This window comes from Salvelinus fontinalis, chromosome 31 (assembly GCF_029448725.1).
Source record: "Salvelinus fontinalis isolate EN_2023a chromosome 31, ASM2944872v1, whole genome shotgun sequence".
Classification (NCBI taxonomy): Eukaryota; Metazoa; Chordata; class Actinopteri; order Salmoniformes; family Salmonidae; genus Salvelinus; species Salvelinus fontinalis.
Genome location: NC_074695.1, coordinates 38,960,760 through 38,985,214, shown reverse-complemented (window position 1 = coordinate 38,985,214; position 24,455 = coordinate 38,960,760). Strand labels below are relative to the sequence as shown.

At 41.1% G+C, this 24,455-nt stretch overlaps 2 protein-coding genes across 4 annotated transcripts; both read left to right on the top strand.

Annotated features, from left to right (window-relative positions):
* Window positions 1–2,848: 2,848 nt before the first annotated feature.
* On the top strand, window positions 2,849–9,832 carry si:dkeyp-110g5.4 (uncharacterized protein LOC561637 homolog). Of its 3 annotated transcripts, none has more exons than XM_055892585.1 (4): window positions 2,849–2,983; window positions 4,715–5,338; window positions 5,568–5,750; window positions 6,182–9,832. In XM_055892585.1, the coding sequence occupies exons 2-4, from the start codon at window positions 4,742–4,744 to the stop codon at window positions 6,809–6,811; spliced, it is 1,410 nt and encodes a 469-aa protein (XP_055748560.1). In that variant the 5' UTR covers window positions 2,849–2,983; window positions 4,715–4,741; the 3' UTR covers window positions 6,812–9,832. The 3 variants fall into 3 exon arrangements, with proteins under 3 accessions (XP_055748560.1, XP_055748561.1, XP_055748562.1); XM_055892587.1 differs by having other exon boundaries at window positions 2,850–2,895; XM_055892586.1 differs by having other exon boundaries at window positions 2,849–5,338.
* Window positions 9,833–10,820: 988 nt separating this feature from the next.
* igf3 (insulin-like growth factor 3) lies at window positions 10,821–21,260 on the top strand. The gene is made up of 4 exons (XM_055892588.1): window positions 10,821–11,040; window positions 12,615–12,759; window positions 17,674–17,861; window positions 18,906–21,260. Exons 1-4 carry the CDS (start codon window positions 10,984–10,986, stop codon window positions 19,158–19,160), a joined length of 645 nt encoding a protein of 214 aa, XP_055748563.1. The 5' UTR covers window positions 10,821–10,983; the 3' UTR covers window positions 19,161–21,260.
* Window positions 21,261–24,455: the final 3,195 nt, after the last annotated feature.

Genomic DNA, 24,455 nt, shown 5'->3' with positions numbered 1-24,455 from the left:
CCACATCATCAACTTTAAGGGACATGGGCAGCTGTGAGGAGGGTTTATTCTCCAGGTCTTTAACCGTTTTCCAGAACTTCTTGGGGTTGCTACAAGTGAAATGTGTTTGCATGTGATCAGGTGTTGGAATTCATTCCGCCGATTCTGTTAAACATTTTCTTAAATGGAACGAAACTGGGATAAAACTACCTGAATTGGTCCAATAGAAACTCTCGTTTTTAACTGGTGGACTAATGATTACACCCTAGATCAGCTAACTGCAGGCAAAAGTGTGCAAGGCAGTATTGAATGTGTCACTGTCACCTTGATTACTGTAATTTTTCCTCGACCTACATTGTAAACTTTAATTTATAGGCTAGGTTGTAGCAACCTCATGATAGGTATCGGGAAAATTTGAGTATCATGTAGTAGCCTAAACCTATCGCAGTTACATTGAGCTGGGTGAATGAATATGGAATATGAACGACAGTTATGCAATATGCTAAAATAGAAATGAGGCCATGCTCATAAAAAAATAATTGGCGTCCCTCATCTTAAACGTCACTGATCAGTGAGTTTTAGGCTTTTCTTTTAGGATATTTACAGAAAAAGAAGTCCTGGATGCTTTGCTAGCAATAGACAACAAGAAATCCACAGGGGCCGACCAATTGCATCCTGGTCTGCTTAAGTGTGCAGCGCCCATCATTGTTGGCTCAATAATTCATATATTTTATTTAACATTGTTATCAGGAAATAATCCAACATTAGGGAAATAGGCTTTTGTGGTGCCACTCCATAAAGGTGGGGATAGTAGTGATCTTATCACCCCATTTCAAGACTTCCTTGTGTAGCTAAGATTCTTGAATCCTTGGTAAATGTACAGCTTTGCTCTTTTTTTATCTGAGAAATGTATTTGGAATATAAATCAATCAGGGTTTAAGCCTGGGCATAGTATTATTACAACAACCACTTTAGTTGTTTATGAGCTTGTCAATGCTTTAGACACTAAAATAAAATGTGCTGCTTTGTTTGAGTACATGTCAAAAGCGTTTGATACTGTTGATCATGCTATTTTATTGAATAAGTTGTCCTCGATAGGCCTGAGCTCTGAGCCTGTTCTTGGTTTCATGATTATCTTAGTAACAGAACTCAGGCTATCGTGATGGATGGAGTTAAATCTGAATTTCTTGAAGTGCATAAAGGTGTACCAATGAGGTCGATTTTGGGACCTGTTCTCGTCCCTATTTATATAACCACCATTGGTCAATCAGTAAAAAATTGTGAACTTCATCTAAATGTGGATGATCCTATTATGTATGCTATTTCCCCGACTGTTGATCTCGCTGTGCCAAAACTACAGTCAAATTTTATAGCTATACTACTGGTAAAAAGTTTTAGTCTTTATTTTCACTATTTTCTACATTGTAGAAAAATGGTGAAGACATCAAAACTATGAAATAACACATATGGAATCATGTAGTAACCAAAAAAGTATTAGACAAATCAAAATATATTTTATATTTGAGATTCTTCAAAGTAGCCACCCTTTGCCTTGATGCCAGCTTTGCACACTCTTGGCATTCTCTCAACCAGCTTCATGAGTAATGCTTTTCCAACAGTCTTGAAGGAGTTCTCACATGTGCTGAGCACTTTTATTAAAAATAAAAAACTGAAATATTACATTTACATAATTATTCAGACCCTTTGCTCAGTACTTTGAAGCACCTTCGGCAGTGATTACAGCCTTGAGTCTTCTTGTGGATGATGCTACAAGCTTGGCACACCTGTATTTGGGGAGTTTCTCCCATTCTTCTCTGCAGATCCTCTCAAGCTCTGGCATGTTGGATGGGGAGCATTGCTGCACGGCTATTTTCGGGCCTCTCAAGAGATGTTCAATCGGGTTCAAGTCCGGGCTCTGGTGGGCCACTCAAGGACATTCAGAGACTTGTCCCGAAGCCACCCCTGCGTTGTCTTGACTGTGTGCACCAGACTGAGGTCCTGAGCGCTCTAGAGCAGGTTTTCATCAAGGATCTCTCTGTAGTTCGCTCCGTTCATCTTTCCCTCGACCCTGACTAGTCTCCCAGTCCCTGCCGCTGAAAAACATCCCCACAGCATGATGCTGCCACCACCATGCTTCACCGTAGGGATGGTGCCAGGGTTCCTTCAGATGTGACGCTTGGCATTCAGGCCAAAGAGTTCAATTTTCATCAGACCAGAGAATCTTGTTACTCGTGGTCTGAGAGTCTTTAGGTGCCTTTTAGCAAACTCCAAGCAAGCTGTCATGTGCTTTTTACTGAGGAGTGGCTTCCGCCCACATGCAGGAATTGCGGGCCACAATTGCACCTTCTCTGCTGGCATCCCTTGTATTTAATGCTATGGACAGCAACAATGTCATACTCTTTTTGACCAGACAGCATCAGATAGATACACCACACATACTGAGACAGAGGGGTGCTGTTTCGCTCGCTTGGATGCTTTCTCCAGTGAGATACATTCAGCCTCTTGCAAATTGAAGAAACATTCTGAAACACAGAGAGACTAAAGCAAACATTTTTTTGGGAAGCCTGGCTTCTTCCCTTGGCATCCATGAATACACACCACTGATAATTAATATACTGTAGGCCTACAGTTTGCCATACAATGTGTGACTATTTTTTTAAGACCTTTAAAAAACGTGACCCGGAAGTGATTCTTTACTGAGCTAGTTTCACACAGGTTTGTTTGTAACGATTTGATTTATACAGTTCGATATACACAATATATCATTCACTGTGCACATTTTTCATAATTTTCGCCGTAATTGTTCATTTACAAAGTACACAGGACGGGACTCTGAAGGAGTGCAAAAATCTGTGACCCGGAAGTACATCGTTACCCTTGCCTGTGTGACAGCGTTAGCTGCTGGAAACATTTTAGGTACCTCTTGTTCGTTTTTTAAAGTTTAGTCAGGCTTCTGCTTAGCTAACCATTTGATTTGTTTTTATCGGGTCCACGCTAAGCTCAGGTAATATGCAAAACAACGATAAACTACTGGCTATTTTATTGTCACCTAGCTAACTACTGTAGTTAGCAGGTGCGTCGCATTATAAATAGTTTGCATAACTAACAGTTAGCTACGTAATGAGTCAACTAGCTACAGCTGAGCTGGCTGTAGTGCATCAACTATCAAGTTGTTTTTTTTCGTGTACATTTATGCCACGTTCACATGCTAGTCTGAACTAGGAAACTCGGAAATGTCCGACTACTAATTAGTGTGAACGCGGCATATTAATTGACGCGCTTTCTCTAAACATTAACACGCATCGCTTATTGTAAGTTTTTGGAAACATACGGAACGTGTCTTTCATATCAGCGAGAAATCATTTTCAAAAAACAAAAGGTTACATTTACTACACCTTTTTATAGGGTTAGTGTTCACACATGGCCATATCTCCATGTTACATCGCATGTTTACATAAAAAAAATAGGCAGCCAACCTGTGCTAATTAGTTATCTGACGTGCCCCTGAACCCCTGTGTGTAAACATAACTGGTGAGAAAGTGTAGTTCGTCAGTTGGAGGCACACAGTATGTAGATCTGTGCAAAACTGCTACAGGAAGTGTAGCTCTCAAACTCTAGGCGGCAATCTGCCTTCTCTCTACAGTTTTCAGTCATTAACTTCGCCCACGATTACTGTGTGAACTACAATCCCGACTCTAATGTTTTATAAAAAGTCAATAATCATCGCTGTGATTCGTCTTTCGAAACATATGGCACTTTCATCAGCGAGAAAGAATCCTTCAAATAAAAAAGTTACTTACTCTAGCAGTTTTACATAGTCGAGGTACAGCTTCATCAATATAACTGGTGCCCCCTGCATACCTACAGAATATGCATACCCTGCATACATACCTATATATAGCCTCGCTGTTGTTATTTTATTGCTGCTCTTTAATTGTTTGTTACTTTTATTTTTCTTTAGGTATTTTTCTTAACGATGTTGTTGGTTAAGGGCTTGTAAGTAAGCATTTCACTGTAAGGTCTACTACACCTGTTGTATTCGGCGCATCTGACAAATTACATTTGATTTGTAGGTGCCTCCATCTGACTAAACTACACTTTCTTTACACTTCCCGAGTTACACTTACATTCAGTTGTTTGGAGCATGCTAATTAGCACAGGTGGACCCCTTGTCTTCCGTAAACAAGTTCTGGAACATGGAGATATGGCCATGTAGGAACACTAACCCTATCAAGGCGTGTATCAATTTAAACTTTTGTTAAAAAATATATTTCTTGCTGATATGAAAGAAAAGGTCCTTATACTTCCCGAAACTGTAGTTTTTGTGTCTTTTACATTTGGTTTTGTACACCAACTTCAAACAGCTGAAAATACAATATTTGTTGTTAATGAGAATATATTTCACAGTGGTTTAATAGTACAATGATTGCTTGTTTTGTCACATATACTGAAATTAGGCAGACTTAGAATTTTAGCGACCATGAAATGGAGGAGCGGTTTCTGTATGTTGCACCTTTAATGGTAAAGTCAATCTCAAGAACTAGCCAGAAATATGCATACCATCAAATAGTGGATCATAAAACATAAACAATGGAGCAAATCCCTTGATTACATTTTCACTTGGCTACTACAGGTTATAATATTTGCACCTATTTCAGTCCAAGTTGAGCACTGCCAATAACTGTATGCAATGTTCTACTATATGCGGCATAAGTGTAAACCATCTTTGCTATAGCTTTCAGCCAGCTGTAGACGTGGAAAGATGCAGGGCATAGACATCCTGGAGAACTTTGAGATCTACATCCCGAAAGAGGCAGAGGTGAAAATCACCTCTATTCAGACTCTGCCAACCTCCATCTTGAGAAGGATGGGGGTGCCCCACTCTCAGGGTGAGAGTGCAAAGAGAGGGTCCTCGCCTTTGGCCATGTGGATCTCGCCAGTGGTCATCCGAGAGAGAGGCTGTTCACCGACCAGCCCCACAGTGGACACTGCCAAGATTAACCTGGCCTCACTGGTGACCACAGAACCCAAGGCAGCTCAGGGTCCCTTCTTGATGCCATTCGTCTCCTCCAGCGGCACGGCCTTCAATGTCCTCAGGGAGTTCTTGCCCTCCAGACAGAACTTCCAGCAGGGTACTGCCACCCAGATTGAACCCATCCCCCATGGCCTGCCCTCTGTCCCCCACCAGGATGCCATCATCATCCACAAGGGGAGGATCTTCCTGTCAATCAAGAAAGCAAAGACTGTCAGAGGAAAGAGGCAGCACAGCCCTGACCTGGATAACTCGTTGTCTTCCGAGGCCCCTCAGACCACACAGCGAAAACTGATGTTCCTCTCACCTGCCAAGAAGAGCCAGAAGGTAAGGCCCTGTCATCTCCTGCTATCCTTACTGTTGCTCCCTCCTGACTGTACCCCATGCTCTTGAGAAATGTCTGTTTATGTATGTTAATATGAGACTAGAAACTGTTTGTGATATCAACATGATCAACTTGCTTGAAACTAGACGTCCTTGTGAGGTGTATATTTTTACAGAAAGCTGAATTCCTGTATTTTGACCTCTTTCCCACCCCCTTGTCTTACCACCTCAGTTCTGCCCCGCATCTCCAAAGCCGTCTCCTAAAAAGCCCCAGGGGAAGTGGGCATTGCTGCAGAGGTTCGGCCTGACCCACCAAGTCCAGGTGAAGTTGTCCAGAATCCCCCAGGGGGACATTGCGCCACAGCAGACTGCCGAACAGGGTCACTCAGCGGAAGAGGATCCTAACACAGAGCAAGTGGGTACTATTGTCTCAGCTGTGCCATAGCATGTCAATACCAGATGTGTATGTGATATGAATCTCCTTGGCACTGCATTATTTATTTTGCTGATCAATTAATAACTTGGCAAATAAATAATTAGAAAATGGACAACCTATTTCCACCTTGTGGTATGTGTGCTGTAGTTAATAAAGGCTAGGTTGAGATGAATATATGCTGATAATAAACCTCAAAGGTAGTCAGTCACTTATCAGCTATTTAGCTATTTTTGTTGTTGCTTTTTTAGCCTGTTAGTAAAGTTTCCAGGGAGCTGTCCTTTAACACACATGTACAATTATACAATTCTCACACCTCTCATAGAGAACAATAAAACTGGTCTAAGTCAAACATCTTAATCCTGTCTCTACCTATTATTATTATTATTAATTTATTTTTTCCCCCACCATAGGATCAAGTCATACGGAAGTTATTGAACGCCAACAGGTTGTTAAAGGAGACACCTGGCAGATGTCCTGAACAGGAGATGGAGTTGGTGACTCAAGAGGAAGACAAGCCTTTGAATGAGGAGACCCAAGAATCATTATCAAAGACAGCAAATCGGCACCCTTGCTCAAGCGAAGGCTTTCAGGGCAGAGGTGGGATTACCAGTGAGACAGATGATGATGCTCAGGAGGAGGAGGAGCCTGAGGAAGAGGGATGTCACAATTTGGGTAGTGTCAAACAACGACGAGTTGAAGACAAAGGTAAGAGTGGGGCAGAGGGCCAAGCCACCAATGGGGATGAGTCTGAGGTGGAAGATCTCTCTGTTACGGCTGTTGCTTTGAGTGACAGCTCACCTCCACCAGAGGCCCTGAATGCAGACCAAAGCAGTGATACGGTTATGCAAGTTGACTTCGCGGGGGACAGTGTTCAGAGTTGGACGGCGGAGTGCCCAATCATACCCGCTCTAGCCCCCACCCCCAAAGAGCACCATGGTTTTGACTTTGAGCATTCGGCCCGTGAGGAGAGGATCAACCGTATCAGGGCCAAACTGAGAGAGAGAGAGGCTGCCCTCAACAACCTACGCTCTCCAAGTTGACTGTCTCCAAAGTGGGAAACAGTTATTTCTAAGGGCCCTCACAGGTGTTGAATGGCATGAACGATTATTCCACACACTTTCATTTAAGCGCTGCTAGAACATCCATTGTGTAACTGGTAAAGTATTATTATTATTTGAATTTTTTTTGGAACCAATAAACTTCTCCACTCCTTATCTTTCAAGACCTGTGATCCATCATCTTATGATGGGCAAAAAAAAATTACGTTAGAAATAACTCAAATCTAAATTCTATAATTTTATTAGAAAATTCAGAAGGACTTTTTACTTTTCGTTTGATTATATCTGATGTGAAAACAGCGTTTGTTTGATCAAACTTGCCCAGATATCGAATTTGAAGATTAGTTATTAGAGTTGCAGTTATTCTTTTAGGGCACGATTCAGACTTTTTTTTACACATTTTGATTTTGCGCACTTCTCAGTTGTTGGTGTTCAGAATTGATGGGCTTTGCAGGTGTGGCTCCCTTGCTCTCACTGAATAAATATAATTAAAATACTGAAAACCCTCCCACTTGCTGGCCAACAGATTTTCTTGTTGAAGATTCATTTAAATACTGTGTACCTTTTTAAAGCTACAATATGTACATTTTTGACCAGACCAAATTCTCATAGAAATTTGTTTTATAGATCTGTCATTCTCATTGAAAGTAAGTCTAAAAAGCAGTTCTATGTGCGCCATTTCTATGCTTCCCGTTCGTAAGTTTAGATTTAGCGTCTTTCGGTTTTGTACACCAGATTCTGACAGCTGGTTTAGATGGTACAATAATTCTCTACACCAAACATTGCTTGTTTTGTCACAATCTGAAATAAGGCAAACTTCGAATTTTAGCAACCAGAAAATGGCAGAGCAGTTTCTGAATATTGCACCTTTAATTCAAATTTTCTCGACATACTCATTAGAATATATTGAGAGAACGAGATCAGAATAGGGATCAATGAAAGACACATACTGCGTTGTCTTGTCTGTGTTTTTTAGGATTGTTGTGCTGTTGGAAGGGGAACCTTTGCCACAGTGTGAGGTCCTGAGCGCTCTTTAGCAGGTTTTCATCAATGTTCTTTCTGTACTTTGCTCTGTTCATCTTTCACTTGATCCTGACTAGTCTCCCAGTTCCTGCCACTGAAAAACATCCCCACATCATGATGCTGCCACCACCATTCTGCACAGTAGGGATGGTGCCAGGTTTCCTCCAGACGTGACGCTTGGCATTCAGACTAAATAGTTCAAGCTTGGTTTCATCAAACCAGAGAATCTTGTTTCTCATGGTTTGAGACTCTTCAGGTGCTTTTTGGCAAACTCCAAGCGGGCTGTCATGTGCTTTTTTTACTGAGGTGTGGCTTCCGTTGGGCCACTCTACCATAAAGGCCTGATTGGTCGAGAGCTGTATAGATGGCTCTCCTTCTGGAAGGCTCTTCCCATCTCCACAGAGGAACTCTGGAGCTCTGTCAGTGACCATCGGGTTCTTGGTCACCAACCTGAGCAAGGCCCTTCTCCCCCGATTGCTCAGTTTGGCCAGGCGACCAACTCTACGAAGAGTCTTGGTGGTTCCAAACTTCTTCCATTTAAGAATGATGGAGGTCCCCTTCAATGTTGCAGACATTTTTTGATATCCTTCCCCAGATCTGTGCCTTGACACGATCCTGTCTCGGAGCTCTACGGAAAATTCCTTTGACTTCATGGCTTGGTTTTTGCTCTGAAATGCACTGTCAACGGTGGGACCTTTATAAAGACAGGTGTGTACCTTTCCAAATCCAACTTACCACAGGTGGACTCCAATCAAGTTATAGAAACATCTCAGGGATGATCAATGAGCACAATTTCAAATCTCATAGCAAAGGGTCTGCAAAGTGATAGTTATGTATGTAGGTATTACTGACAGTGGCTAATATTTAATCCAATAACAATTGTCAAAACAAACAACTGAAAAGTCAGGGCATATAATTGAAACATTCTAGAGTGCATAAATCATCTCGGTAGGTTCGGAGTTACTGTCAATGTGCACAGGTTACCATAGGCTACAGCCTCGGCTTGAATCTCCAAATTTCAGCCCCTCAAATGATGAAGCCATAGTCCTACAATTACAATTCTGAATAACATCACTGCTGTTTATACTTCATTGTGGAAATACCTAACAAGTTGACATGCTTTTCAGTTTGCTGAAATATGACTGGTTTCACATTTTGTCTCCAGTGATCATAAGGTAAAATGTATTTAAGCAATTAAATCATATTTACAGTCCCCTTATCCAAATTGATTACTCATTTCCCTAGCTCTTATCAATGTATAAATGACAGTGCTTGGAGATTGGTGTTATTTTTATTGGGGGGGGGGAATAATTAGCTTTTCCACTTAGAACTGACAGGTTGCTCGACCATCACAGTTTCCTCTTGAGTCAAGGTTGTGGAATTATGAGGGAATTCAGTCAAGTTCAGAATACAGCGTACCTGTAAGTCACACCTCCACCTCACCTTAATTTCTTTGATCTCCACATCAAATGCTTACCTTAGCTGGCACTGGCATTTCCCCTAGCACAAGTTCAAGGTCAGAATACGCATAGAGAGAAGTGCCTAAAAACTGAATAAAGTTCCATTCAAGCGTGTGTAACTCGGGTCTGAATTCTCCCTTTAGAAAAACAATTAGTTATTTTTTATTTTTTTTACATTTTGAACATTGTCACTCACTTGTGTTAAAAGTACAAGTTGTATCCTATTCTCCCCCCAGTTGGAACAGTATTTATACTGCGGGTTGAATATTTTTTGTTTTCAAGATGTTTGTTAGATGATACTACATAAGTTATTACTAGATGCTGAAAATGAGTCCCTCAAGTTGTTACATTTATAAGTGGAGGAATCATTCAGGAAGCACAACACCCAGGTCGCCACCTGTGGCAGCAAAGTCTTACTGTGATCGACTAGTCAATGGGAAGTTTGAGTTCTGCCAAATAACTTTTGTTTTGTGTCGTCTCATAACATCGACCTTGTGCAATAAAGCAACCAATGTTTGTACGAAGGCATTTTGTTATTTTTTTGGTTTTGTGTATCACACACGATCTGCATTTCCTCACCAGTAACATCTCTCCTGAACGCCACGTGCTATGTGTTCACTCTTACTCCCAGACAGTGTGCTGTAATGACGAACATACAGTGTTGTCAGTTTACTATTTGGACGGTTGCCCATAAGGGCTATGGGTCGAAAGTCATGACAGCAGTCAATGGGGTCGTAATTTTTTGGGCTGTTGTGTGACGGAGAATATCCCTGGAACTTCTCAGGAACCACATTTATATGTGACAATCCTCTGAGTTGCACAGTTTGACAGTAAAAAAGAAGACCTGGTTCGACTCAAATGATAGCAGTGGTGAACATACAATGTAATGTAAGTCCATCTCCTTCTCTTGTAACACCAAATTAGGGCCTTGAGGCCAGCCGCTTCTATTGGGCTTTTAATCAGCAAATTTAGACTTGGGATACCAGGGTCATGTTCGGTATGGCCCACTGAATCAAACTATTCTGTCTGGCAATGGGAAAATAGAACTTTAGGTAGTACCTCGTTTTCAAAGCATTTTCTCCTACTGAACATGGCCAGATGTGTGGACTCTGGCCAAGTAACTAATAGAGTAAAATAAGACACGGGCTGGATTCAATCCATATCGCCAAAGATCTGCATTAAAATGTGAAGGTAATTAACGATGTGGCGTGAATGCAGTCTCCGCGACCATGGGAACATTGCCTTTTTAAAAGTGGATAGTGGATCTTCAGCGCTGCAAATTGAATAGAGCCATCCCTTAGTGTCTTATACTTTTCTCTAATCAATCATAGTGTGCAAAGTAAAGGCTTACCTTGGCCTATACAGTGTAACAGTCATTGTAAGTACTGGAGGTCATCCTAGGTTACAGTATTTTACAACCTGCAAAACCTTTTCAATTACCCTGGTCCCAGATTTGATCTGATCTTGTTTGGCATGACAATGAGAGGCAGGAAGTTGGCATGATAGTACTTTTGATTTGTACACGGTCCAATAGATTACAGCCTTTCTCTTTCGGCCAGGGAGGATGCCTAGAATGGAGGGAGGGAGCTACTGGTCCTTCCCCCTCTGCTTGTGAGTATAAGACTGCAGCCCCAAGGCCTTACTGCCTCCACGCCTGGACAGACAGACAAGATGCACTCCTCTGAGCCCTCACTACACTGGTCGTCTGCCAGAGGATGCACACTGAAGGTATGTACGGTCACCCAGGACAACATTGAACTAATTCTGGAACAATGGTTATTGACATTTATTTGTACTGTGAAGTTTTACCAGGTTTCAGGAGGTTGGATTTGGAGATAGTCTATTGAGCATGCTTTAGTCCAGGAATAGATTTATGCTAATCTGTCCGGGAAACCTTCCCAAAGTAGAAGTTGCATCAAGCTATTGGTCCCTAGTGACCCAATTTTCTTTACAGATATTGAGAACAGTTTTTAGTTTACAAACAACAGTGTAATATGCATGCTCTTATGTGGAGTTGTGGCTTTGCAGAAATTGAAATGTGATATTTTCACTGCATAGCATTTAAATATCCACCTACATGGTGGCAAATTTAGGGATGCACAGTTTAGCAAGTTCACATGATGCATCTTTGGCTGTGTGGGATGCAGTGAAATGTTATCTACCCAGTGCTTTTGAGGCTGCAAAGTGTTGTATTTGTCTGAATGTCATGAGCTGGAGGCCCTTCACCTCCAGCTCATGACATTCCTATCGGCAGACTGCACCATAGAAATATAATATATTTATGTTCTGCACTGCAACTCTCATTTGCCCAGTGGGTTCATTCAGTTGTTGTATTGCAATAATATAACCTGCATGGACAATTTTGACATCAGTGCAGCTCAAAATTAGTAGGTGCTTCTTGTCACCCTTAATAATGTACTTTCTATGAGCGTTGTATACACTTCATTATGATGCCATATCTAATCTACATGCATATTTGCTGCTTTTTCTGCAAGGAAGAACTTGGTATTGAAGGAGCAATTATGTCCTCAGTTGTAAAGCATCAGTGGATTGGATACAATGTCTACTTTTGGGTCCTTTAGATGTACATGTGAATGAAGTGTACAGGTGTAATGTAGGCCTCAGTAGAAATGGAGCATTCTCCTTTCTACGGTATCTTTCTAGAGGGGAGGGCAGAGTAGCCTTGCCAGAGTGACAGAAAGAGCGTGGGAGGAGGTGGTTGTATTTTAAGGCTGCTATCATCCATAATTCTATCCTAGCTGAATTATGAATCTTTATTTTGTAACTCGCTGTACTAAAACAAGCATCAAGGTTAATACGGGGTAACCGCTATGTGCTCTTTGCTTGATAAGGATTTTTTGTTGTTGTAATGTTTGTTGCCCTGCGTTGGTTTGTAATAGCTGTTTTGATAGTGTGCATGGAGACTCTCCCCCTACTTTATGTTGGGTTGAATGTCTTTGTCTTGAATATTTATGATGATGAGTTTCCTTGCTTATCAACTAAATAATAGTCTATAATTACTGACTGCCAAGTGTTAAGCTTTATTACAGTGAAACTTATAAACAGCAAATAAATTATTATTTTTAGGTTTTATGCCAACTTTTGTTTGCCACAATTGTTGTGGAAATGTATGATTTAAGCCTTCGCTAAAACATGTTTTATCGTCAACTCAATAGAGCCTAATGTTTTTGTATGTGTTAATGTGCTGGTGTTAATAATGTAGTGGCAGCTTGGACAAGACCGTTGTGCTCAGTCAGATGAGTGGTGCTAGATATTGATGATTAAAGTGTATTCTTTCTTAGGTGCTATGTTGGCGGAGCGTTGGTGTGCTGTACTCCATCTTGTGCCTTGCAGCTCTACCAGACCATGCAGAGTCAAGAGCACGCTGTGGATCTGAACTTGTTGCCCACCTAGAGTTTGTGTGCGGAGACCGTGGATTTTACAGAGGTAAGGTTCCCTGTTGTCACCTTTTGTCCTGCTACTTGCCATTTAATGTCCCGCTGTTTAGATAGATGCTCCCTCTTTCTGTCAGAGAAACACCACATGGTCACTGAATCCCACTGCTGACACCAGTGTTACAACTCAATGTTCAATGCTCAGAAGAAAACGTATACTGGGACATTTCTTACAGGCAAATAGCCATTCATTTGAAGGGGGAAAAAGAATCCCATGCTGAGACTTTAGCAGTATGACCAGACATACTATCCATAAGCCCTCTCACCTAATCACCTTTACCCTTATTCCACCAAGGCCACTTTCACAGCCTGATATCATGTTTCTTTCTCATCCAACAAGATGACAGAGTGCTTAGAAGAACATTTTGCCAACATTAGAGCGATAGCCGTAGCTATAACAATAAATAATACAACTGATTATGTGCAATTTTATGTAAAGGGAGTGTATTAAACAGGGGAAAAAGCATAGAGAACTGCAGTAGGGGAGCGTGGGGTAAGTTGAGCCAAAAGGGTAAGTTGAGCCATGCTGGTTTCTAGGAAACCATACACAAAATGTATCATTTGACCAAATATTTAGGAAGGCGTCATCATTTTATGTAGTCTCTGAAGGAAGAAACCACATGGAAAATGTGGTAAGCAAGTTGGGTCCAAAAAACATATTTTTATCAAGTCAAATTAATTGACTTGCTTGTATCTACACCAAAGTAGATAATTTTAAGATTGTTCTATACATCAAACGGGGTCTCTAAGCTTCAATATGAGGTCCTACACCTAGCAAGAAAGTGCATCATTCTACTGTATACTGAACAAAAATTTCAAAGAGTTTGCCGAGTTAGTTCATAAGGAAATCAGTCAATTTAAAGTCATATGGATTTCACATCACTGGGCAGGGTGCAGCCATGGGTGGGCCTGGGAAGGCATTAGCCCACCACTTGGGAGCCAGGCTCAGCCAGGCCCTGCCAATCAGAATGAGTTTTTCTTTATTGCAGACAGAAATACTCTTCAGCACCCCCCCACTCCCCTCAGACAATCCCGCAGGTGAAGAAGCTGGATGTGGATGTCCTGGGCTGGCATGGTTACACGTGGTCTGTGGTTGTGATGCCGGTTGGACGTACTGCCAAATTTTCTAAAACGATGGAGGCTGCTTATAATAGATGATAAATTAACACTTAATTCTCTGGCAACAGCTCTGGTGGATATTCCTGCAGTCAGCATGCCAATTGTATGCTCCCTCAACTTGAGACATCTGTGGCGTTGTGACAACTGCACATTTTAGTGGCCTATTATTGTCCCCATGTGTAATGATCATGCTGTGATATGCCACACCTGTCAGATGGATAGATTTATCTTGAAAAACGATAAAATGCTCACTAACAGGGATGTAAACAAATTTGTGCTCAACATTTTAGAGAAATAAGCTGTTGGTGCGTACGGAAAATGTCTTATATTTTAGGTCATTTCTTCTATTCATTTTTGTCTCACATGATCTGTTCAGCTTTCCTGTGTCCTGCTCCCAGAGATTAACCGAGTGCTATTTACCAAGCATGGGTTGATTCACTCACATGTGAGGCCCATCCTATTGAAGTTTGAACTAGCCCTGATGTCACTATTTAGACTTTGAGATCAGGGTTGCCAGGTATAGCTGAAATATCTAGTCCAATGACGTCTGAAAACCCGCACACAAGGCCTGAAAACAAGCCCCCAAAAAATGTTTGCAGCAATAGTTGCCACATTTATCCAATAAACCCTTTTTCCATAATGTTATAGAGCGAATTAAGGAATTATGTAATTTTTAACGCCATAGGCTAAGAAAAAAAAAAATGTTCCGATCAAAATAACAATTCTTGCGAGTTTAATGTTGCAAGAAAACATAAATAACCTAATTAAACTCTCCAGATAAATTGACATCCATTGATAGAAAATTAACTTGTTTTGACTGCAATGATTAAGCAATAGGATTTGTAGGACATAACCCTTAGTCGTGGTATATTGGCCATATGCAACAAAGAACAGCCCTTAGCTGTGGTATATTGGCCCCTGAGTTGCCTTATTGCTATTATAAACTGGCTACCAATGTAATTAGAACAGTAACAAGTATGTAATTATAAACTGGGTGGTTCGAGCCTTAAATGCTGATTGGCTGACAGCCGTGGTATATCAGACCGTATACCACGGGTTTGACAAACATTTATTTTTACTGCTTATAAATACAATTACATACAAAAACATACTTTTTACTGTTCTAATTACGTTAGTAACGAGTACATTTTCTTTATGATTTTGTCAAATATATAAAGTATAGATGGCCAAAAAAAACTACTTACAGTTTTTTTTTTTTTATTTTTTTTTTTTTATTTAACCTTTATTTAACCAGGTAGGCAAATTGAGAACACGTTCTCATTTACAATTGCGACCTGGCCAAGATAAAGCAAAGCAGTTCGACACATACAACAACACATAGTTACACATGGAGTAAAAACAAACATATAGTCAATAATACAGTGAAAAAAAAATAAGTCTATATACAATGTGAGCAAGTGAGGTGAGATAAGGGAGGTGAAGGCAAACAGATATATGTATAAATAAATAAAATATAAAAAGGCCATGGAGGCGAAGTGAGTACAACACAGCAAGTAAAATAAAAACTAAAAAACACTGGAATGGTTGGTTTGCATTGGAAGAAAGTGCAAAGTAGAGACAGAAATAATGGGGTGCAAAGGAGCAAAATAAATTAATAAATTAATAAATAAATACAGTTGAAGTCGGAAGATTACATACACCTTAGCCAAATACATTTAAACTATTTTTCACAATTTCTGACATTTAATCCTAGTAAAAAATTCCCTGTCTTAGGTCAGTTAGGATCACCACTTTATTTTAAGAATGTGAAATGTCAGAATAATAGTTGAGAGTGATTTATTTGTCACATTCCCAGTGGGTCAGAAGTTTACATACACTCAATTAGTATTTAGTAGCATTGCCTTTTAAATTGCTTAACTTGGGTCAAACGTTTCGGGTAGCCTTCCACAAGCTTCCCAAAATAAGTTGGGGGAATTTTGGCCCATTCCTCCTGACAGAGCTGGTGTAACTGAGTCAGGTTTGTAGGCCTCCTTGCTCAACACGCATTTTCAGTTCTGCCCACAAATGTTCTATAGGATTGAGGTCAGGGCTTTGTGATGGCCACTGCAATACCTTGACTTTGTTGTCCTTGAGCCATTTTGCCACAACTTTGGAAGTATGCTTGGGGTCATTGTCCATTTGGAAGACCCATTTGCGACCAAGCTTTAACTTCCTGACTGATGTCTTGAGATGTTGCTTCAATATATCCACATCATTTTCCTGCCTCATGATGCCATCTTATTTTGTGAAGTGCACTAGTCCCTCATGCAGCAAAGCACCACCACAACATGATGCTGCCACCCCCGTGCTTCACGGTTGGGATGGTGTTCTTCGGCTTGCAAGCCTCCCCCTTTTTCCTCCAAACATTGCGATGGTTATTATGGCCAAACAGTTCTATTTTTGTTTCATTTCTCCAAAAAGTACGATCTTTGTCCCCATGTGCAGTTGCAAACCGTTGTCTGGCTTTTTTATGTCGGTTTTGGAGCAGTGGTTTCTTCCTTGCTGAGCGGCCTTTCAGGTTATGTCGATATAGGACTCGTTTTACTGTGGATATAGATACTTTTGTACGTGTTTCACCCAGCATCTTCACAAGGTCCTTTGCTGTTGTTCTGGGATTGATTTGCACTTTTCGCACCAAAGTCCGTTCATCTCTAGGAAACAGAACGCATCTCCTTCCTGAGCGGTATAACGGCTGCGTGGTCCCATGATGTTTATTTGTGTACTATTGTTTGTACAGATCAACGTGGTACATTCAGGCGTTTGGAAATTGCTCCCAAGGATGAACTAGACTTGTGGAGGTCTACAATTTTTTTTCTGAGGTCTTGGCTGATTTCTTTTGATTTTCCCATGATGTCAAGCGAAGAGGTGCTGACTTTAAAGGTAGGCCTTGAAATACATCCACAGGTACACCTCCAAATGACTCAAATGATGTCAATTAGCTTATCAGAAGTTTCTAAAGCCATTACATAATAATTTTCTGGAATTTTCTAAGCTGTTTAAAGGCACAGTCAACTTAGTGTATGTAAACTTCTGACCCACTGGAATTGTGATACAGTGAATTATACGTTAAATAATCTGTCAAACAATTGTTGGAAAAATTACTTGTCATGCTCAAAGTAGATGTCCTAACCGACTTGCTAAAACTATAGTTTGTTAAAACAAGAAATTTGTGGAGTGGTTGAAAAACGAGTTTTGATGACTCCAACCCAAGTGTATGTAAACTTCTGACTTCAACTGTAAGCACTTTTAAAAATATTTGTACTGAAGTACTTCATGCTACTGCTATTGGTCAATGGAGTTAGTACTTCATATGATTAAGACCATTCATATTGCATGCTACATATTTCAAGTGCACTCAAACATATATTTATCTTATGTCTTTGGGAGCTAATGTTAGTTCCTCTTAACACACTGACAGCAGATCACGATTTCATGTTAGGCTGTGTTTAAATTTTAGATAGAAGCAGGCCATTGGCTGCCTTCATCACGAGGGGTATATACGGGAGTTCTGATTGGTTCCAAGTTTAGCAGTTTGCACATTTGCCTGAGCAGACAGTTGAAATATACTTTTTCTGGGGAAATTTGCAAGAGTTGAACGTGCCAAAAAACTTAAAGTAATTATTATAATATTTAATTGTCATGTACAAAACAACAGCTGCTCCCTCGACGTATATTGATCAACTTCCTGATTTTTCAGCTTCAGCCCACCACCTGCTAGATGTGTATGCAACTCTTCAAGACAGTGCAGTGTTTCACGATCTGATCCAAATACTTTCTCTTGTTACAGCACCGACCGGACTTCGGTCCACCCGAGGGAATGGTCCTCGCCTCAGAGGGAATGGGACTCGGATGAGAGGGAAGGGAATTGTGGAGCAGTGTTGCTTAAAGGCCTGCGACCTGCAGCATTTGGAGAGCTACTGCGCAAAGCCAAAGCGGAGCCGACGACACGCTCCCCTCACGCCTCAGCAAGTTATGGTAAGAGACCTCACTTGGGTATCAACCAGTGGCGGATTTAGGTATAGGCGGCATCTTGTCCGGGGCAAAAAAGTAGTAATGGTCATTTGCGCGATCGGTTTTCTATCGCTCATTTGCACATCACGCCAATGATATCATGTCACCGTGTGGGACTGTGGGTCAATTAACCTTGTCGGAGTGGGTGCCCTGATTCTAGTTTGTGAGCTAGGCAGGCTACTGCCTGAAAGGTCTCCCACTCAGAAGTACGAGATGGAGAGGGGGGCGGGGGTAGGTTGACCTCAGGTCTCCCCACTGGAAGACCGAGGTAGAGGAAGCGGTGGAATCTATCAAATTGCACAAGTCTTACTTTGTACAGTACTAATGCAATTAGTAAATCAGTCACACTACGAAATGCTACTAAATAAACCACAATTCATTCATAATACTGTGAATATATAGTTTCACATACATATTGTTTACTTTTTTGTTGTTGTGCGAAATCGTTATAAATGAAAAATATAAAACCAGTCTGCACACCACCAAGGTGAATTGGTTTAGTCTTGACTCTTGGTTGACAGTGTTTGGGGGATGGGTATTGTATTGATGCTCCAGTGCCAAATCATCACAAATTTGTTTCTATTTGTCTTTGTTACTACTTTTTGATATTTATGAGTGTTATTTTTGTATCGATTTTTATTTGTGGTGTTCCAAATGTCTGAATAAAAAGGAGTTAGTGCAGAATGGTGCTCTTTTTCTTGGCAGGGTTTGCTGAAGGGGGGGGGGGGTTGCCCAGGGTGCCATACAAGCTAGAACCGCCAATGGTATCATTCCCTTAGAAATGTTAAAAGTCAACCTCATTCTAAAGCTCTTACTTGGAAAGCCTTGGAATTGGTGTTTGAAAAGTTGAACACATCCAACCATCCGTCTAGCACATCCATAAAGTTGAACACATGCACACACATACTAGAGGGGACAGCACATCCACAGGGTGTGGCTACTATTTGAAACCAGTAGCTCCCTCAATCTTGAATGTAAAACAACCTGTATTTACTTTGTCATTTCTAGGAGGAGCAATTTCAGACTGTTTTTCGGAGGAGAATAATGAACCACTGGAAACTTGAGTCAAGTCATCATGAAAAGAGGCAGACCCACAGTGTGCATCATCAAAATACTGTGCATTATGGAAACCGGAGACCTCAAAGGGTTAGTGCTAAGGGGAACACAGCAAAAACACCAGACAAGGATTCCCTCAGACTCAAGAAATCCCTTCAAAGCAGCAGCAACAACAACACGGCCATTGTGATCTTTGACCTTTTTTGAGTCCAGCATTTCAAGAAACTAAGATGAACAGTCTGAACTGGGCACAAAATATCTCAGATCTTTTTATTCTTGGCTGTGAGACTGACAAGTCAATCCAGTACACCCAATGCACTTTAAAACACTAGGCAGAGGAACTGAGAAAAATGATCTAGTTCTGCTTTGTCATGTTATAAATTAAACATTGATATTTTGGATATATAATAAATTATGCGTAAGTTGCAGGACTTGTCCTGGGATTGTTCTGTACCCCTGATATTCTTTAGCAGCATGCCAAATAGTGTACATTTGTTTCAATTCTTCTTGCACTCTAACAATAGCACAATTATGTGAATGCATTATAAGTAAAGGGGAAGAAGTTATAAAAAATAATTTACATTCCATAAGTAGAAGGTATTTACAATAAAATTGTGGTATCATACCTAGAATAATTCAACCCAATCGGTAATTACAGTGTATATAGTTCCTTATAAAAGAAGCAAGTAATTCACAGGTTATTGTAATGACAATTTCACCATGTAAGCCAAATAGCCCCATAACATCAAAGATCCACCACCATATTTGACAGTAGGTATAGGGTTATTTTATGCTCATTGATTCTCATACATGTCAAACCCACCACTGGTGTGTGTGGCCAAATAGCTCTATTTTCACATCATACAACAAATGTAAACGCCTGGAGCATGCTAAACGGCACTTGGATTGGAACCAGTGCTTTGGTCAGATGACATGAAAATAGTGGTGGGTTTATCGTCGAAATGAGAGCACATGAGCAGAAATTTGCCCCATACCTACTGTCAAATATGTTGGTGGATCTTTGATGTTTTGGGGCTATTTTGCTTGCACTGGTCCTGGGGCTCAACGGTATCATGAACTTTACCCAGGACATTTTTGCCAAAAACTTGGTTGCCTCTGCCAGGAGGCTGAAACTTGGCTGCAAATGGATCTTCCAGCAAGACCATGACCCCGAGCACACATCAAAATCCACAGAGAAATGGTTAATTGGCTGCAAAATCAACATTTTACAATGGCCATCTCATTCTCTGGACTTGAAACCAGTTGAAAATGTGTGGTTTGGATTGAAGAGGGTAGTCTATAAGCACAGATGAATATCAAGGATCTGGAAGGATTCTGTATGGAGGAATGGTCCAAGATCCCTCCCAATGTGTTCTCCAATCTCAAACATTTTAGATGAGGCTCAGTGTCGTTATCCTCGCAAGGTGCGGTATTGAAAACGGGTGTCAATTTTTACCCCAAACTTTGAGAAAAATAAGTATTACTTTTTAAACAAAGTCTTTCTCTGAACAATTGTATTATAAAATTATGTAAATGTACAATATACAGTAGCTCAGTATTTAAATTATTTATTTTATACAATAATTTTTGCTCATCTTTTAAGGGTGTCAATCATTTCAGACCCCACTATATATCATAAATTAAAGCACCACCATTATATTTCATATTCATATGACTTATTTTGTATTGATAACTTCACTTAATACTAGTATCACCACAAGCACTGCAAATAGCAGCACTGGGTTCCAATTTAAACAGCATCAGTACACTTGATTTGCATTTTACCTGTATTTTGTCTCACCATGTCTTTCTTTGAATATGAATCGTATGTGCCTTATGTACAGGCCCCTTCTGTGACTTGATGACTTACTATAATTATTTACTGTTGCCATGCCTCAGGCCAGAGCTAATGTTTATGAATGGAGACAATCTTTTTTTAAACTATTTATTACAATGTATCTGCTTTAAAGCCAAAGTGTTTATTGGATGAATGAAGAGAACCATTATGCTGCTATGTATTTGAATGCTTGTTTTTTTTGTTACTTCTTTTACACCCCTTTTTCGCCCCAATTCCGTGGTATCCAATTGGTAGTCAGTCTTGTCTCATCGCTGCAACTCCCGTACGGACTCGGGAGAGGTGAAGGTCGAGAGCCGTGCGTCCTCCGAAACAACCCGTCCAAGTCCCATTTGAGTGCTTCACGTATACAAAAAGTGTAGATTGCAATTTGTTCAACGCTTCTTGTTTTGTACATTGACTACGTTGTAAGTGTTCATAATATTTGATATAATACAATGTATGCCACCATATTTTTGTATTTGTGTCTTGTCATTTAAATCCTATTTGGTATAATTTGCCATAGGCTAGTACAATTCACAAGTTGCCACAATAACTACATTCATTATTAATCTTTCCATTACCTTCCTCCTGTCTGAAGGCTGCGCAGGGCAGCAAACTGTAATTTGCTACAGTCAAGAGCCCGACCCCCAGTAGAACTCCATTGTGCCATAAACAACTCCAAATGATACTTTGAGTCAATTAGAATATAATCTCTGCAAGAAGCATCAATAATGGTGTCGAGTGGAATGTAGAGTAAATGTCCAAAACAGGTTTCTAAGGATCACAGGCCACCACACAGACAAGGTTTAAATGTTTATAGAGTTTTTTACTTAAAATCTCAGAAGTACACAATCACAAACCAAAATCAAAGGTCTGTGCTGCTGGAGGAGTGTCCAGGATGGCCACAGCCAACTCCCGTCGGTTGCTCGTCTGCCGCTGGTTAGTTTCACTGTTGGTAGTTTGGCAGTCGCTCCCTGTCATCTGTTTTCATCAAGCGTCTATGGGACCCAGCTCATGGCCTGGTCCATGGCAGGGGGGAGAGGAAAACATGCATGACAAGGGAGCCATTCTGAACAGATGTATTCGACCACACTCACACGTTTGGTCCCCCTCTGGCTGCAAGGTCATTGGCGGCTGGGTGTGACATGGTCCCAGTGAAGTTTGTGGCGCACCTTTCATACTCTTCGTGTGGTTTTCTGGCCGATCCTCTACTTTTCTCACTGCCTCAACATAAAACACTTTTTGCACTGCTTTCAGCCTGGAAACTTCAACCGGTCTCACTCACACAGGACATTTCTGGTCCCCAGCAGCATGGTCAATTGAAACACTTTCCCCACTGAAACTACACACTCTTTTGTCCCATGCCCTCCTACACACTTCTCACACCTCAGAATCTCCCTCTAACATACTGCTGCAACAAAATCGGAAACTTGGCACCTGAAACACCATGGTGGGTTCGGTTACCACAGGATAACTTGTATTTATTTAACCATTATTTAACTAGGCAAGTCAGTTAAGAACAAATTCTTATTCACAGTGACGACCTACACAACTTCTATACCATAGCATGACTTTATCTGGCAAATACTCTGCATCAAAACTCAGAAAGACAGACCAGGTCAGTCTCAAGGCCCCCACCAGGTCTGCATTGAACCAAACGGCATGCATCAGACACAGAATCCTCAACTTCAGTCAATCCACCTCAGCGCCACCCCAGTTATCACTCCTTTCAGCGGCGCTATGCTCTGGAGAGCAGAACACAGCTCTCATCCCGAGTCACGTAGCGCCTTCTCCCTCTGGGCAGCATACACACAAAAAAGGTAATAAACACAAGTCCACTTCTGGATACTTTGCCCAAATTGACAGAACCAAAATCCTTCTTCACCCAGCCCAATACCACAAATGGATCACCAAAAGACATGGATCCACTTTCTCCACAAATCATACTCCCACTGGGCCAGAGTCATCTCGGGCATTTTCCTGATAATTGGGGTGAGGCTCGGAAGCCTTCACCTCACCTGTTGGCGGAGGTTCTTCTATATCTTCATTTCTGTCAGGTTAAATTTGAGAGTTCACTGTCCGTCAACTGCTCAGGGTTTTCAGGAGCGGAACATGTAATTATCTCTCCTGTACTTGACTCAAAGAAATCGAGAAAATACTCGAGAAAATACTCAGCTTGTATTTCACAGATTAACCTTTGAACCTTGCACCCTTCTTTCTGCCTTGTGTCATCTCACCATTTTGCCCACTGACACCTCCTCCAGCAGCAGCCCCAGAACTGGAAGTTAGTTGATCAGGCCCAGGTGTTGCAGGCCTCCAAGGAGACCAGCCAAGGGGGAGGAGTCTACAATAAATCAATTAGAAAGTTCATAAGGAGGGACTAACACAGCAAACCACTGACACAGCAAACCAAACCAATTCATGCAAATTAGAATAAGGCATGCAAACTATGTTAAATAAAAGGTCACTGCAAACTCAAAATACTGACTGTCCAAACAGTAAGTTACAAGTGACCAAATCGGATGTGTGTGTTCAGACAGCAGTCATTTGCCGACATGTCTACGCTAGTTGTCATAGTAACGACGGGTGTGCACAGTGGTGTTGGCTGATTGGTGGTTGTGTTCCTCAGCAGTTATGTAGCAAGTTAAGGTGACAACATTGCCTGCCATGGTCATTTCCCAGTTGCTTTGAATGTTAAAAATCATAGTATAAGTACACTTTTAAAGCCTCAAAGGATAAGATGATCCAATTTTCAAAAACAAGTCATTTTTGGCTAGCCACATCTAGCTAGGCAACTAGCTAGCTAGGCACTGTAGCTGTTTAACTTTCGAGCACATTCACACAATTGTTCGTAAACAATTAACAAGCTAGTTAGCTACCACAAGTTCTTGTCAAAGCTGTCAACAGAGTAGCTATCAAGCAACAAGATGTGACAAATAGTCTAAAAAACACTTGAGGGCAAATAAATCAGACTGTACCATCTGAAGGGGGTTTGAATGTGGTTTGAAATGTGGCTTAAAATATCTGATTCCAAGTGCTGTTTGGTGTTCAGACTGCAAGAAAAAGAACAGATTCGAATCAGATATGCAAAACATAGGATTTGAGTCACTACGCCAGGGTGAACAAGGCTTTAGCTGCCCTTGAGCTGGGAAGGTTTAGGGTTTACCCTGATAATTTTCCATAAAAAATAGGGTGCTATCTGGGGTTTCACATATGAATAAGCGAATCACTAGGTCCTCTCCCTCCCTCCCTCCCTCCCTCCCTCCCTCCCTCCCTCGCTCCCTCCCTCCCTCCCACAGAAAAATTGGTTGATCACTGGTGGCAAAAAGAGAGCCAGAGGAAGAGGATGCAGAGCGGAATGACACAAATGTGTCACGTAGTGTAACTGTCTCTAAAGGTTTTGGTGCTATCTGCTTCATGGCAGTCCATTGTGGCAAATCTGGTCAAATTTGATGGCAGTGGGAAATTGACCTAAAATGAGGCAGAGATGGTTTAACTTAGATGCTTACAGCAGTCCAAAAGGGATCCATGTACACTTGAATAGATCAAATGTCACAACAATTTTTATTTATTTGACCTTTATTTACCTAGGCAAGTCAGTTAAGAACAAATTCTTATTTTCAATGACGGCCTAGGAACACTGGGTTAACTGCCTTGTTCAGGGG